This window comes from Tarenaya hassleriana, unplaced genomic scaffold, assembly GCF_000463585.1.
Source record: "Tarenaya hassleriana unplaced genomic scaffold, ASM46358v1 Cleome1, whole genome shotgun sequence".
Classification (NCBI taxonomy): Eukaryota; Viridiplantae; Streptophyta; class Magnoliopsida; order Brassicales; family Cleomaceae; genus Tarenaya; species Tarenaya hassleriana.
This window is the reverse complement of record NW_010960187.1, coordinates 4,547,966-4,562,404: the sequence shown is the minus strand read 5'-3', so window position 1 is coordinate 4,562,404 and position 14,439 is coordinate 4,547,966. Positions and strand designations below refer to the sequence as shown.

Here is a 14,439-nt window from a genome sequence, read left to right as displayed (position 1 = left end):
TTCCTAAACCTAATTTGCAAGAAAAACAAACAATAATGGAAGATTGCTTTTTCTTTTTGGTTTCCCTCTCTTATTTAAAAGGAAACGTCATTGGATGATCCATATGAAATTATATGCGGCAAAAAAAAGGAAATACTTACATGTAATTGCAACTATTAATTTATTTTAATTTAATTTACAAAACGGCCCTTTTAGTTTGAAGATTTTGCAAATCGCACCCCCAAACGCCAAAACATGGGATTTGTTCACGCAACATGTCTCGCTACACGAAAGCCTCGATCACATCAATCGTACATCTTTTCGTCGTCTAACCAACGAAAAAATATTTATATGAATTGGACCGACGCGCATATAATCGGGAATATTACTCAAATAACCCACTTGGGTCGCAGCAATTTCAGTGTACACCACCGAAAAAAAAAAAAAATTTTGCGACCTTATTACGACTAATATATAACTAATATACAACTTATTACGACTAATAAACTACTCTTATTTTAGTTGTATATTAGTTATATATTAGTCGTAATAAGGTCGCAAATTTTTTTTTTTTTTTTGGTGGTGTACCCTGAAATTGCTGCGACCCAACTGGATTATTAGGGTTAAAACCCCCATATAATCGTTTATAATGTGGCCTAATTTATCTGTCATTTAGCCTTATTACATTATAATAATTGCGTGTAATAAACATTTTAATTCGGATAGGATAATATTGGGATGGCGACGTTTGCCATCAACTTGGAACGAGTGCGCGTTGTGCCCCACCTGACGACTCCCTCCTCCATCACCTTGCTTTTTCACCCCTTTATTTTCAACAATATATATATATTTATATATATATATATATAATATGGTACAATTTATATGTACATATAATTACAAAAAGTTGTACCATATTGTATATACATATGCATATGCGTGCTACAGTTTCCGTATCTTTGGATACGATATTCCACTTTGATTCCTTCAAGTTCCGGCCAGATACATTATCCACTTTACAAGTTTAAACGCACATATATGTGTACGTATATGTGTATATATATTTTCTTATTACAGTGTCCTGGTTTCAAGGAGAGGGAATAATTTGAAAAGGGGTTTCAATCAACTTGCCAAAATTAGTCTAAATGTGAGGTTTAGTTTGGCAATTTTTTCTTTATAAATTACGGGAGATTATTAGGGGTATAAATAATACAAACCTATATGGCCTACCATATAGGTTTGTATTATTTATACTCTAACACGGTTTGAATTTAAATAGGATAATATATATATATATATATATATATATTGAGTGTTGAAATTAAATTTGAAATTTGAAATGATAATTTTTTTTTAAAAAAGCGACAATATTATTATAAGAGGGGGAAAAACGACATAGCCCTTTCACAGGAAGATTGGACCTTAATTGGCCCCTTGTCGTAAGCTGGCATTCTCATCCATTTCGCTTTACCTAATCTCTTGTTGGCCGTCCACTGCATTATATCCCCGCCTGATTATTTATTATCACCAAATTATTTTAACAAATTTTTCAGATTTTTTTTTCCAATTTGTAATTTTCAATTTTAATACGTAATAGTTTAACAATCAAATCTGAACAGCCCATGAAACTAAATTCAGTTTACGTTGCATAATCATATTGGAAATGTATATTCGTTTTTTTGTTTTCACCATTATTACATGTTAAGAAATCAATTTGGATATACACAAATTAACATTCTTTCTCTAAATGTATAGTGTGTGTATATATATATATATATATTATACCAACGCATTTTGAATAATATTTATGTAAGTAAATGTTTCTGTATATACACATGTTTTATTTTGTTTTAAAAAATTGAAGACTTAAATAATCACGGTCACTTACAGGCTTCCCTTACGACCAGAGAATTTACTAAAATACCCCGTGCTATCAAGTAGTATAACACTCATACCCTTCTGATGGGCCTATTGGGCCATATAAGTTTGGGCCCACAAATAAGGCCTAATACTACCCAATCAATCAGTAGCCAGTACAGAGCAGCTTGGTCGTTTACATGTCCACATCAATGCATTATATCATCATTTTGAAATATCCAAATGAAAATACATAATTATCATAAAACAAATAGTTTTTCCTTATTGATTTTTTTCTTTTTTTTTCTCTCTCTCTCTCTAGAATCTTCAAAGTACGTCTCCCAATGAAAACGTCGCAAATAATAATTATGTTACTACATGACAAAAATCATTGACTGACTTCTGACGTTTCCACACCTTCATATCAGTTAAATTATATATTTTTTCTTGGATGTCAGAGGTTAGTAAAATCTTATCATAAACATTCACACCGATACAAAATTGAAATTAGGAAAATTTTAAAATCGGCACATCTCATCCTAGGATTTTATTCCAAATCCTTGTATAAAAATAAAATGTCCATTGCATAAGGGGTCCATCAAAATGCCCATATATATTTTTGATTCTCTCTGTCTTAATTATTTTCTGTTTATACGGAATTTTCCAATGTATAAAACCATTTTTTTCTTCATTCGGAAAATAGTTTTTTTTTTTTTGCGTTTTTATGGGTTTTTTTTTTTCGGACAGCTTTTTTTGCATGTGATACGAACAAGAATCTAAACTAAATAAATATTGTCTTAATGTGAAAATATTTTATGCCATCTCTGATTTTTTTAAAGGGGAGTGTTTTTTCCAACTCACGAGTGTGATACCTCAAAAGATTCTGCAACTGCCCCTATATTTCTGCAGAATCTCACACTGTCAACCAAATTCTTCAACTATCCCTATATTTCCGCAGAATCTCACACTGTGAACCAAATTATATATATATATATATATTCCTCTATAAGAAGAACCAGAATCAGAAGAAGGGGGAAGATGGCCTCCACGTGTCCCCCGTTTGATTTCTCGGCGAGTTATTACGGCGGCGCCGGAGAATGCGAGAGGCGGCGGAGCTTCTTCGAAGGGACGGCGGTGCTTGACCAAGGTGTCGGCTACGCCGTTATCCTCGGCTTCGGCGCTTTCTTCGCCCTCTTCACCTCTTTTCTCGTGTGTTTAATTTTTTAATCTATTTTTATTATTCAATATATATATATATATATATATATGTATGTATAAGGATCTTTATGTACATATATGTGAAATAAACAATATATAGGTTTGGTTGGAGAAGCGGTACGTGGGATCTCGACACACCTCAGAATGGTTCAACACGGCCGGGAGAAACGTTAAGACCGGTCTCATTGCAAGTGTTATAGTTTCTCAGGTGGTCGAATTAATTATATATTGTTATTTCCCTAATCATTTCATAAATGAAAGGACTGTATGTATATACATATATATACACACACATGTTGGTGTTTGATGAATTGATGTTGGATATGGGTGGTGATGGGGGCAGTGGACGTGGGCTGCAACCATACTACAAAGTTCTAACGTGGCTTGGCAGTACGGAATCAGTGGACCGTTTTGGTACGCTAGTGGAGCTTCCATTCAGGTCTTTTTTTTAATAAAACCCCAAACTATATTATATAATATATTCCGTTACAAAAACCGATTTTCATTTAATGATATTACATTGCAGGTACTCTTGTTTGGCGTGATGGCTATTGAGATCAAAAGGAAAGCTCCTCATGCTCACACCGTCTGCGAAATCGTCAAGGCTCGGTAAATATATTCAAATATAAAAACACGATTTCTATATTAAAAAAATGATAAATAAATAAAAAACCATTGGTGATATTTTTTGTTTATTGGGATATATATATATATATTTTGGTAATAATCTCAGTTGGGGAACGGCGACACACGTTGTGTTCATGGTGTTTTGTCTGGTGACGAACATCATAGTGACGGCGATGCTATTGCTCGGCGGCTCCGCCGTCGTGAATGCTCTCACCGGCGTTAATATTTTCGCCGCCAGTTTCCTCATCCCTCTCGGCGTCGTCGTCTATACTCTCGCCGGCGGTCTTAAAGCTACTTTCCTCGCCAGCTACGTTCACTCCGTCATAGGTACACACTGACATTCTGTTGCTTGGAGATCATGTAACCTATTACATAACCTATAACCTTATCTTTCATCTGTATTGCAGTTCATGTGGTTCTGGTCGTCTTTCACGACGAGCAGCCAGCTCGGCAGCCCGTCTGTTGTGTATGACCGGTTGGCCGAGATGGCTAGCCGGTCTAGGACATGTTCCGAGCCGCTGTCTCACGAGGGTCAAGCTTGTGGTCCGGTTCATGGCAACTACAAAGGCTCATATCTCACCATGTTGAGTTCCGGAGGAGCTGTCTTCGGTCTCATCAACATCGTTGGCAATTTTGGCACCGTTTTTGTTGACAACGTGAGTTGAATCTTTTTTGCTTAAATATGGAGTTTTTATATATATGTATATGTATGTATGTATGTATGTATGTATGTATGTATGTATGTATGTATGTATGTATGTATGTATGTATGTATGTATGTATGTATGTATGTATGTATGTATGTATGTATGTATGTATGTATGTATGTATGTATGTATGTATGTATGTATGTATGTATGTATGTATGTATGTATAGATGAATATGTTTTGTCTGTAGGGTTATTGGGTGAGTGCCATTGCTGCTCGGCCTTCATCGACCCACAAGGGCTATTTGCTCGGAGGACTAGTCTGGTTCGCTGTGCCTTTCTCTCTGGCCACGTCATTCGGGCTCGGAGCCATTGCCCTTGACCTACCGTTGACCACGAGTGAAGCGGATCATGGGTTGGTTCCTCCGGCCACCGCCATTGCTCTCATGGGCAAACCTGGATCTATACTTCTTCTCACTATGCTCTTCATGTAAGTTGAATGCTCATAGAAGAACACATATATACAGAAACGGAACTTGCAAGAAACTGGTTTTGTGTTTCAGCTGTTCTGAAACTGTTTCTTCTGCGATTGTCTCTTTGTTCCGCCACCATTTCTGCATTCTCTCTTACCATATCGGTCTTGAGAGAATAACCTTACTGTTTTTGTAACTTTCAGGGCTGTTACATCGGCTGGTTCTTCCGAGCTGATAGCCGTCTCTTCTCTCTGCACATACGACATCTACCGAACGTACATAAACCCGAAAGCGACAGGGAAACAAATACTCAGAGTCTCGAGAACGGTGGTTCTTGGATTCGGATGCTTCATGGGAATTCTTGCAGTGATCTTGAACAAGGTCGGAGTCTCGCTCGGGTGGATGTATCTTGCAATGGGAGTCCTCATAGGCTCCGCAGTACTTCCCATCGCCTTCATGCTCTTGTGGTCTAAAGCCAATGCCACTGGTGCCATCCTCGGGTCAATCTCGGGCTGCATCCTCGGAATCATCACTTGGTTATCCGTGGCCAAGATAGAGTATGGACGGGTCGATCTGGACACCACCGGTAGAAATGCTCCCATGTTGTCAGGAAACCTTGTGGCCATTCTTACAGGTAATGTTGAACCAGAGATGCTGCAGAAATCTATCTGGGCCAGAGATTCATTTCCTGCTTTAAGTGTTTTATGGACAAATCATTGTCACAGGTGGGTTGGTCCATGCGATTTGCAGTCATATCAGGCCACAGAACTATGACTGGGCGACGACAAGGCAGATCACAGCGGTGGAGACAGAGACAGAGACAGAGACAGGAACAGGGGAGGTGCCAGTGGAAGAGTTCAAGGAAGAGAAGCTGAGAAAAGCCAAGAAATGGATTGTGAAATGGGGTCTTGTCTTCACTGTCGCGATCCTTGTGATCTGGCCACTTCTCACCCTCCCTGCAAGTCAGTACACAGCACTACATATATATACATACATACATACATACCAAATTCATGAAGCTTTAAAGTCATGGTTTTGATGAAATGTTTAAACAAAAACGAGTTGCAGGGGTATTTAGCAGGGGATATTTCTGGTTATGGGCAATGATCGCTGTGGCATGGGGAACGATAGGGTCGGCAGTGATCATAGCTTTGCCATTGGTGGAGAGCTGGGAAACAATCAGACAAGTGTGTATTGGATTGTTCACAAACGACATGTTGATGAACAAACTCGAAGACATGAACCTTAGGCTTAAGGCACTCACACTGTCCTTACCAGAGGCTCAGAGGCTTTACCTGCTCGAGACAAGCAGGTCCAAGAAAACAGATGAACCCCAAGAACTAGCTTGAGCATAAAAACATCACAAGCTCTGTATAAATTTCATGAGATCTGTTCACTGTTCTACAACTGTTATCCATTCAAACACCCTGTTTCTGAACCTGATGGGCGTGTTTTTCTGTTACATTCTGAATCTGAAATGAGTCATTGTCTTAAAATTACTAGTCCAGACTTGATCTTGACTTCTGGTATCAATAACTCTTCTTCTACGCATGAAACACCTGTTCCTTGGGTACTTCGAGAATCAAGATCTTGAAACAAGCTGCTTGTATATACAATCCAAGAACAATAGAATCTAATCTAAAGGCTCTCCCATATGCCTATTCCATTGACTAAAATCCGCAGCCATGAGGATTCTTCATCGATCTAGGAAAAAGATCCCGGGATTCTCTTGTAGAATATCAACCAGAGATGGGCGATACACTAAGCCTTTCAGAGGTTTTGAGCATTTTCAAGTACTGGGTAGCCATCCATCCAACCACGGAGAAGTAAGCAACGAAGAAACACGCACGCTTCAAATGTACCAACAGATTGATCCGGGATGGTCTCCTGTCTGAACAAGAGCCTCGCAAGGAGAACCAAGATTTTGCATGTTGTAGGATCTGTACGAAGAAGATTGTGACAATGGAAGTTGACAGGCCAGAGACAATGCCAGCAACCACGTCGTGCCTCCAGTACTTTGGTTTATCTTCTCCCGAAAACAATGACCATAAGAATTTAGAGAATCTGGCAATCATAGGAAATTAGGAATCAGAACCAATTCTGTGAAGAACAGTGATAAGGCAAGACTCCAAAACAGAGTGGATGAGTACAGAAGCTGAAACAGTGTTCTGCAAAGGTCTTAACTACAAGATTTTCCTACACAGTGCCAGTTTGGATAACACACTAAATGATGAAATTCTAGATGACAAAAATGTGGTTAAAGAACTAAAGTCCAGTAGTAGTAAAAAAAAAAAGAAAAAGAAAAAGTATTCAGCTTGCTTAACGATAAAAAACCAAAATTACTCACAGGACAGCGTATTGTTTAACAATCTCGGGTATATCTGGAACATTGTCTACCCGGCAAGTAAAGAAACTGTCTGGATACAACTTTATCTTTGGCATGCCCAATGTGTACCAGCAATCGTAAGTCTCATTCACCTGGACAAACATCAACATTGTCCAAAACAAATCAGGAAAGCATGTTATCAGCATTCAGAAAGTGGTGCAACAGATAATTTCGAAGACCACGGGAAGAGAAGAACCTGCCTTGAAGTTATCTTTGGCCAGCCAAGCAGCACCGAAACTAGGTCTGCACTCGAGAGGAAGCGCCTCATTTGGTGCTTCTGCATACGCTAATCGTGTTTGTCCCAACAAATGATCTTTATATTCCACCTGTGAACAACCTCAAGGAAAGAATGTAGCAGTTTGATATTTCTGAAGATTATTACCTAACCACGAATAACAAAACGTATATATCAAACAAAGAAACCGAGCATGTAGACCAGACAAGCGCGTCCTGGAAGTAGCTATTCAACCAGGCAAATCATATGAAACTCGAGGATAAAGAGATTACCTTAAAGACAGAAGCCCAGTAGTAGTCATACCGACAACGGAACTTATCTCTTTCGAAAGGGTAAAACACATGCTTAGCTTTGATGTTCAACAGTCCAATGCCACACACTTTAGATGACCTAAGATCCACAGCTGAATCCAAAAAGTCGAGGAAACGGGTATGAGTTTCCAGCTAATAACTTGAATTCTCATTTTTTGTAAACAAAACCAACTGAAGCATGAACTAGATAAAGAAAATGGGTGTTTATTGAAGAGACTCCACTCCAGTAAAAACAAGTCTAAGCTCAGATCAGATTATTTCAGTGATTTCCAACCAAAGAAACAAGCATATATGTATCCATCACAGGATCATCAGAACGCACAACACTGAAGACCCATATACCCAATTATTGTAGCATTTTCGATCTATAAGCTTTATCAGATGTCGGAATTCGAAACAATCTAAAGTTCTTTGGTTCTTAAGCGTAGATTTAAGCCAACCCAGGAAGTAAAAAGCAATCAGTTTCATCAATCATTTGAAGGAGAAAACCTAATCCAATAAAAAATCTCAAGGCTTGGACTCTTTTCAGAGAGAAGAAAACCAAAACTTACAACTGGAGACTATCTTGCAGCGATAAGGGACAGTGGCTGAAGAGGGAGAAACCCATAATTCGCCGAGGAACATCAGTAAGAAACCTACGACAAAGGACAAGAAGAAAAAGCTGGCGATGGAGAAAGCTATCACAGTACAGAACCGCTGAGCTAACGGGGAGAAAAACCCCTTTTTCCTCGTCTCCTCCGTTTCCTCGGAATCCATTTTTGTCCCTCGCCGAGAAGATTTATTATCGGAATTAATCGGAAAACACCGCTCCCTCCGGGAACATTTATCACGGCGACGAGAGATTCGACGCCTGAGATCTATACGATGGATTCGTCTGATCCAAGTCGTCTTCTTTTTCCTCTCTGTTCGAATCGAATCAGATATTTTCTTTTTTTCTTTCGTTTTTCATTTTTGCTTTGACTCTCGTGTGGTTAACTTGTAAGAGAAATAAAAAAAAAACTTTTTCCCGACTGGTAACTCAAGTAACTAAGCCACATGCCACGTGTTCACTGATCATCATCCGTGTAAAAGTTTGCATTTTTTTTACACAGGCAATATATAATCGTACAATTCACTGTATGACAACGTTTTCGGCATTAAGAATCCAATCCTCATGTCAGTTCGTACAATCTGGTTACAAGAATTTTCTTATTAACCCTAGTTTCCGTTGCGACATTTCTTCACTTCTGCCAGATCTTCAGTAACAAAGACCGGCTGATTTAGTAGATTCCCTCACACTGACATCGTAAACATCCTTCATTCCCTCCCCGGCACCACATTGTCTCTCCGGAACTTGGACGGCGGCTGCTTTCTCTCTCTCGGCCACTGCTTTGAGGCGGTAACGTTCTGCTCTTGACCCGATGACCTGTCCCAGGATGGAAGCTCCGATGGTCAGAGCCATGGCAGTCTTGGGCATCAATACGGACTTCCTAAGCATTGCGATGAACGGCACGGCTGCATGGATGGCCACGAACCATGACACTGAGAACTTCTCTGTGTGTTCTTTCCATGCACCCAGAGGCACGTTTGCAGCCATGCCCATGAGAGCAATGGCTAGCATTTTCGCAGGTAAAGGCTGAGGGCGTAAGTTCTTCACCAAGGCCGTCTTTGACAGGGCGGCCCTTGCGGCAACTATAGGAGCCGGGCATCTCAGCTTCATTCCAGGCGGTGGCCGCAGAGCTGTTGCCACAAGTGGGAGGACACCACTGACGGCTCTGAAAGACTTGGCGATTGGACAGTTCCCGGTTTTCAACCATTCATTTCCGAGAGCCTCGTGTTCTGATGAATCTCCTGCCTACAAGACAAACAGGAAAAATCGTAAAAAGCCCTTTAACCAAGAAAATGGCTCAAATGAAATGTTGGGAGAATAATATCTACATGGGTCACCTGAGAAGAAGGTTCTTGTGTGTTGGAAGGTTTAGATTTCTTCTGTTGCTTCTTCCATTTATCCGAGAAGGGACCAAAGCTGAAAGGCCCTCCTGGACCAAATGCTGAGAGGCTTATCGTGGCGACATTTCCGGCTAAAGGATTGAATTGTGGGGCAAGAACAGGAACAATCTCTCGATCCTGATCATCATCATCATCAAAACTTGACCTTCCAGACAAGGGCACAATCCCATCCTTCCCGTGGAAGACTTTAAACACCATATCGAAACTAGGACCATCCTCAAAAATTGGACCTCTAGCTCCTGGCACCTGGGAACCGAGTCAACCAAAACCGACAATACATTACTAGTGACTGGAAGCACATAATTTAAGGAGAAAAAACGTGCCTGGGGTGATGAATTTTACCGGAATGGGAAGACTCATGGGAGAGAATGAAAAGTTGGTAGGCTTGTCTATGTTCCTCAAGAAAGGACATCTCTGGATCTCCTTCTCATAAAAGGGGCATTCAGATGCTTCTTGATCCATTCCTTTGAGGAAGGAGTACAACTCTTGTCTTTCACCTCAGAAAAAAACTAACAGCCTGAGATAAAATAATGCAAAAGACAGTCAACAGCTACTCACAGGAAAGAGCGTTATCAAGATAGAAAACTGAAAAATGTATAGCAGGCATATACAAGAATTATTCATTGTACTACAATTTATAATTCAACAGAACAGCCCAGAAGAGTAAAGTAACATGCTTTCCTCAAATTTTCCACGAAAGATGACTAAAACACAATCACGTACACGATTAGTTTGCAGAAAACACAATCGAGAACCATTCAATCCCACATTAAGAAGCCAACATACATTCAACATTGAGGAGAATCAGTAACATAAAAAAAAAAAGACACCAAATTTGGGAACTTTAGCAAATCAGAGGAGCGCATATCTCCAAGTAAACCCTAGAAAAAACCAAGCAACCAGATCACACGACTCCGAAATCGTATTTAGGATCCGCAGGCTTCCCGTAAACGTAGAAATCTCACGATGTTGTCGAAAAAACAGAATCCCATCGCGAAACAGGAAATCAGTACCGCACAACCTAAAAAATCGATCGGGGATCGAGATACGGAGCCTGTCCTTCGAATCCATGCCAAAGAAGACATACCCAGAATACAAGCAGACGCAAATCGAGAAGGGAGAGGGCCCGTTTGGCAGGCGAGAAAGTGCACCTGAGAATTTCCTCGCCCGTTTTGCCGGAAAATCCAAAGAGCAGGTAGCTTTGTCAGGACGTGTGGTGGCCACAGATCGATCAAAAGAGGAGAAAACAAAAAACGTGTGGCGGCTTCTGCTTTAATAAGGCATCACCGGCTAAGCAGGTTAATATACCTGTTATCACCGGTTTATAATTAATTGGGTTGACTTATGAGACCAATCCTGACCGTTGGATTAGATGGTATGCGTGCGTTTGGTGGGGAGATCCACTCTAACCGTTCGATCTTCCGTAGTTTAGATCCAACGGTGAGAATTCATTGAAAGTTAGCGTTTGGTGGGGTTAATTATAATTTATAACGGTCGTTGCAAATAACTGATGAATGTTTATCATTACTTATTATATGTATTGATGGTTGTCGGTTTCTTGCAATATTTAAAATGGAAACTCAACAAAGATTAGATAAATCGCACGAGCAAATCTTATTTCCATATAATCGGACAATATCTTGATGAATATTTATCATTACTTATTATATGTATATTTATATTTTGTAGATATTAATCGCAAGTGCAGGTACAAGGTAGCTGGAACTGGGGAGGGCATACCAAGACGCAACCTTTCTTGTCACACCATTTTTCTAGTTCGATCATTTGCCGACGAATGATAGATGCTTCTTCCGTCAATGCCCTCGCCTCCACCGTTGGAACAGTTGAAGGTATCGTCACTGTAAATATATATATATATTTTTAATCTCAAATGGTCATAAATTATAAAGTAATACGATTTCATTCGACTATATTTACATAATTATATATCATTTATATATTAGTCTTTTTTTTTATCATTTATCATATTATTTTATATAATGGATAAATAGGTTGAGATGTAAAAACGATAAACGGAAAAGATATATTTACTTACGACAAGTGAAGACCAAGAGAGCAAAGAAAACCATCTTGATCTTGATTGAGAGTTTCTCCATTGAAATTTTGTTACAAGACAAGCCAAATAATGTTTTTTTTTTGTATGATTGGATATAAAATTTCGTACATTCCGGGTCTCTTTTTATAGTGTAGAAATGTTGTAATTTTTGGTAACAAATATTCCATATGCATAAATTTATTATTCCACAAAAAAAGGAGGCAAATTAAGATTTTTTTAGTTTCGGTGGACAAGATAATTTGGTAAAAATTCTATTAAATTAGAAAATATTTTCCTCAATGAATATGGTATTTATGTCAATCGGATATAGTTCCCTTTTCATCAGATTTGGTGGTATATCTATAGGTTAAAATTGTAAACTACGACTAATCATATCTTGATTTTCATTTTTTCTCTAGATAAAATAGAGGTGGATATTTTAATTTAGTACAAAAATAGAATTAAAACGAATTGAATAAAATATAAATCTAAAAAAATAATATTTAAATAAAAATTTTATATTGATATACTGATTAGAATTCAAAATTGAATTGAAAACCAACCAATATAAAATACTGAATAAATATACTATTTATAAAAAAAATCCATTAACATAGGTTAATAACCATCTTTTGCTAGTGCAAAACTATATGTATATATATATATATTATAATTCCATATCAAAACTATATGTAAATAAATTGATATTTTAATATAAAATTTAAACATTAAAACGTTATTTAAGTATATAAAAGAAGTTATGCATAGCAAATAAAAAAATAAATTAAGTATTATTTAAAAAAATATAAATAAAAATTTAAAAAATATGAAATTAAAAAAAACACATGTGGCAGTGGCTACAAACAAGTCTTGAAAATTCCTGACTCATTAAACGAGTTGCTAACAAATTAGTTCATGAGTTGAGTTTATTTTGACATTCATAATTATCATATTATTTTTAAATTAGATAAATAGATTGATAATATATGTAAAAAGAATAGACGAAGGAGATACGAACTTACTACAAGTGAAAACAAAGAGAGTAAAGAAAATAATCTTTGTTGAGAGTTTCTCCATTCTTATTGGAAGGTTTTGTTACAAAGACAGGACAAAGAGAATAAGATTTTAAAATTGCACGTAAAATCTTATATCTTTAGATTTCTTTTTATAATGTAAAAATGTTGTAATTTTTTGGTTAAATAAAAGTTCCACTTAAATCAATAAATTCTTCCAAAAATAAAAAGATAAAACTATATATATATATATATATATATAATTTTGGTGGACTTTTACGAAAATTTGCAAAATTTCTAATAAATTAGAAAAAAAATTCTCCATAATGGGTGTGGTATTCATGTCACGCCGATGGAGTTTTATTAGATTGATTAGTATATTATGGGGTTAAAATTGTAAACTATAATTAATCATATCTTGATTTCTATTTTTTTTGTCAAGATAAATTCGAGGTGGATATTTTAGTTTGGATATAGAAAAAAAGAATTTAAACGATTTGAATAAAATATAATTCTTAATGTGAGGCAATAATTTGAAATTATAGGAAGACTTTTTTTAATAATGTGAATGTGATTGGTCCATCATCACCATTCCCGTGTGTTGCTCCTTTTATTATTTGTATTTCTAGATTTTTTTTTATCAATGTCTCACCTCCCCGTTATTAAAATTTTAGTAATCTAAGGAAAAAAAATATACATTTATAGTGAAAAAATATCTATATAGATCGAATAATTTTCAAAACCTTATAATATACAATTGGCGAATTAAATTGTGGACAATCATAAATCCCAACTCATCGGCCCAACCAAAATTTTCTACGGCCCAACAAATATATCTTTAAACTTTTATGAATATTCATTAAATATAATTCGAAATTCAACAAATATTAGATAAATTGCACGAGCAAAACTTATTTCCACATAATCGGACAATATCTTAATGAATCTTTGTCATTACTTATTACATATATATATATATATATATATTAGTTATTAAGGACAAGCGCAGGTACAAGGTAATTGGAACTGTGGAGGGCATACCATACCAAGACGCAGCCTTTCTCCTCGCACCAATTTCTTGATTTTCATTTTTTTTTCTCCTAAGAAAATAGAGGAGGATATTTTAGTTTGAATATAAAAGAAAAAGATCTAAAATGAATTGAATAACATATAAATCTAAAAAAATAATTTTTTAAATAAAAATTAAATGCTGATGAACTGATTAGAATCCAAAATTGAATTGAAAACCAGCCGATATTAAAAAAAAAAACTGAACAAGTATAGTATTTATTATCAAATAAAATATGAAAGATACGAGAGCAAAGAAATCAAATATTGTGGATGCAATCTTTATACAATATAAACAAAAGATACCCACTAAAATATCCATTAACATAGGTTAATAACCATCTTTTCCTAGTTCAAAACTATATATTATAATTCCATATCATTTTTTTTTTGTAGTAGAAGAAACACTCTTTTTCAGTGAAAATTCGTCAAGATTCCTAATTCAATTTGAGATCGAAACTCAACAAATATGAGATAAATTGCAGATCTTATTTCCACTTAACGCATTACATTAACTGATGAACATTTATTTCATAGATTTTTATTTAGTTTTTTGGAGGGCATTGGCAACCACAAGGTG

At 36.7% G+C, this 14,439-nt stretch overlaps 3 protein-coding genes across 4 annotated transcripts; 1 reads left to right on the top strand and 2 right to left on the bottom strand.

Moving 5' to 3' along the window:
* The first annotated feature begins 2,617 nt into the window (after positions 1 to 2,617).
* LOC104811065 (urea-proton symporter DUR3) lies at positions 2,618 to 6,359 on the top strand. The gene is given in 11 exon segments (XM_010537621.2): positions 2,618 to 3,045; positions 3,155 to 3,262; positions 3,398 to 3,493; positions 3,581 to 3,663; positions 3,788 to 4,008; positions 4,089 to 4,110; positions 4,112 to 4,337; positions 4,580 to 4,818; positions 5,005 to 5,435; positions 5,527 to 5,763; positions 5,870 to 6,359. Coding segments are annotated over 11 exon segments (2,115 nt in total). The 5' UTR covers positions 2,618 to 2,874; the 3' UTR covers positions 6,151 to 6,359.
* Positions 6,158 to 8,688, bottom strand: LOC104811073. Its single transcript, XM_010537632.2, has 5 exons — positions 8,285 to 8,688; positions 7,695 to 7,825; positions 7,388 to 7,513; positions 7,149 to 7,279; positions 6,158 to 6,865 (listed from the first exon to the last, which is right to left on the bottom strand). Exons 1-5 carry the CDS (start codon positions 8,487 to 8,489, stop codon positions 6,541 to 6,543), a joined length of 918 nt encoding a protein of 305 aa, XP_010535934.1. The 5' UTR covers positions 8,490 to 8,688; the 3' UTR covers positions 6,158 to 6,540.
* Positions 8,689 to 8,792: 104 nt separating this feature from the next.
* LOC104811053 lies at positions 8,793 to 10,974 on the bottom strand. 2 transcript variants are annotated; one of them, XM_010537606.2, is made up of 4 exons: positions 10,874 to 10,974; positions 10,065 to 10,239; positions 9,660 to 9,968; positions 8,793 to 9,567 (listed from the first exon to the last, which is right to left on the bottom strand). In XM_010537606.2, the coding sequence occupies exons 2-4, from the start codon at positions 10,182 to 10,184 to the stop codon at positions 8,971 to 8,973; spliced, it is 1,026 nt and encodes a 341-aa protein (XP_010535908.1). In that variant the 5' UTR covers positions 10,185 to 10,239; positions 10,874 to 10,974; the 3' UTR covers positions 8,793 to 8,970. The 2 variants fall into 2 exon arrangements, with proteins under 2 accessions (XP_010535908.1, XP_010535900.1); XM_010537598.1 differs by having other exon boundaries at positions 10,810 to 10,962.
* Between the last annotated feature and the right edge of the window lie 3,465 nt (positions 10,975 to 14,439).

Coding starts and splice junctions, on each gene's coding strand:
- LOC104811073 (XM_010537632.2), bottom strand. CDS start 8,489: ATGGATTCCGAGGAAACGGAGGAGACGAGGAAAAAGGGGTTTTTCTCC. Junction 7,514..7,694: donor ACTGGGCTTCTGTCTTTAAG/GTAATCTCTTTA, acceptor GGTTGTTCACAG/GTGGAATATAAAGATCATTT. Junction 6,866..7,148: donor GTTAAACAATACGCTGTCCT/GTGAGTAATTTT, acceptor TATGATTGCCAG/ATTCTCTAAATTCTTATGGT.
- LOC104811053 (XM_010537606.2), bottom strand. CDS start 10,184: ATGGATCAAGAAGCATCTGAATGCCCCTTTTATGAGAAGGAGATCCAG. Junction 9,969..10,064: donor CCATGAGTCTTCCCATTCCG/GTAAAATTCATC, acceptor CTCGGTTCCCAG/GTGCCAGGAGCTAGAGGTCC. Junction 9,568..9,659: donor CACAAGAACCTTCTTCTCAG/GTGACCCATGTA, acceptor TTTGTCTTGTAG/GCAGGAGATTCATCAGAACA.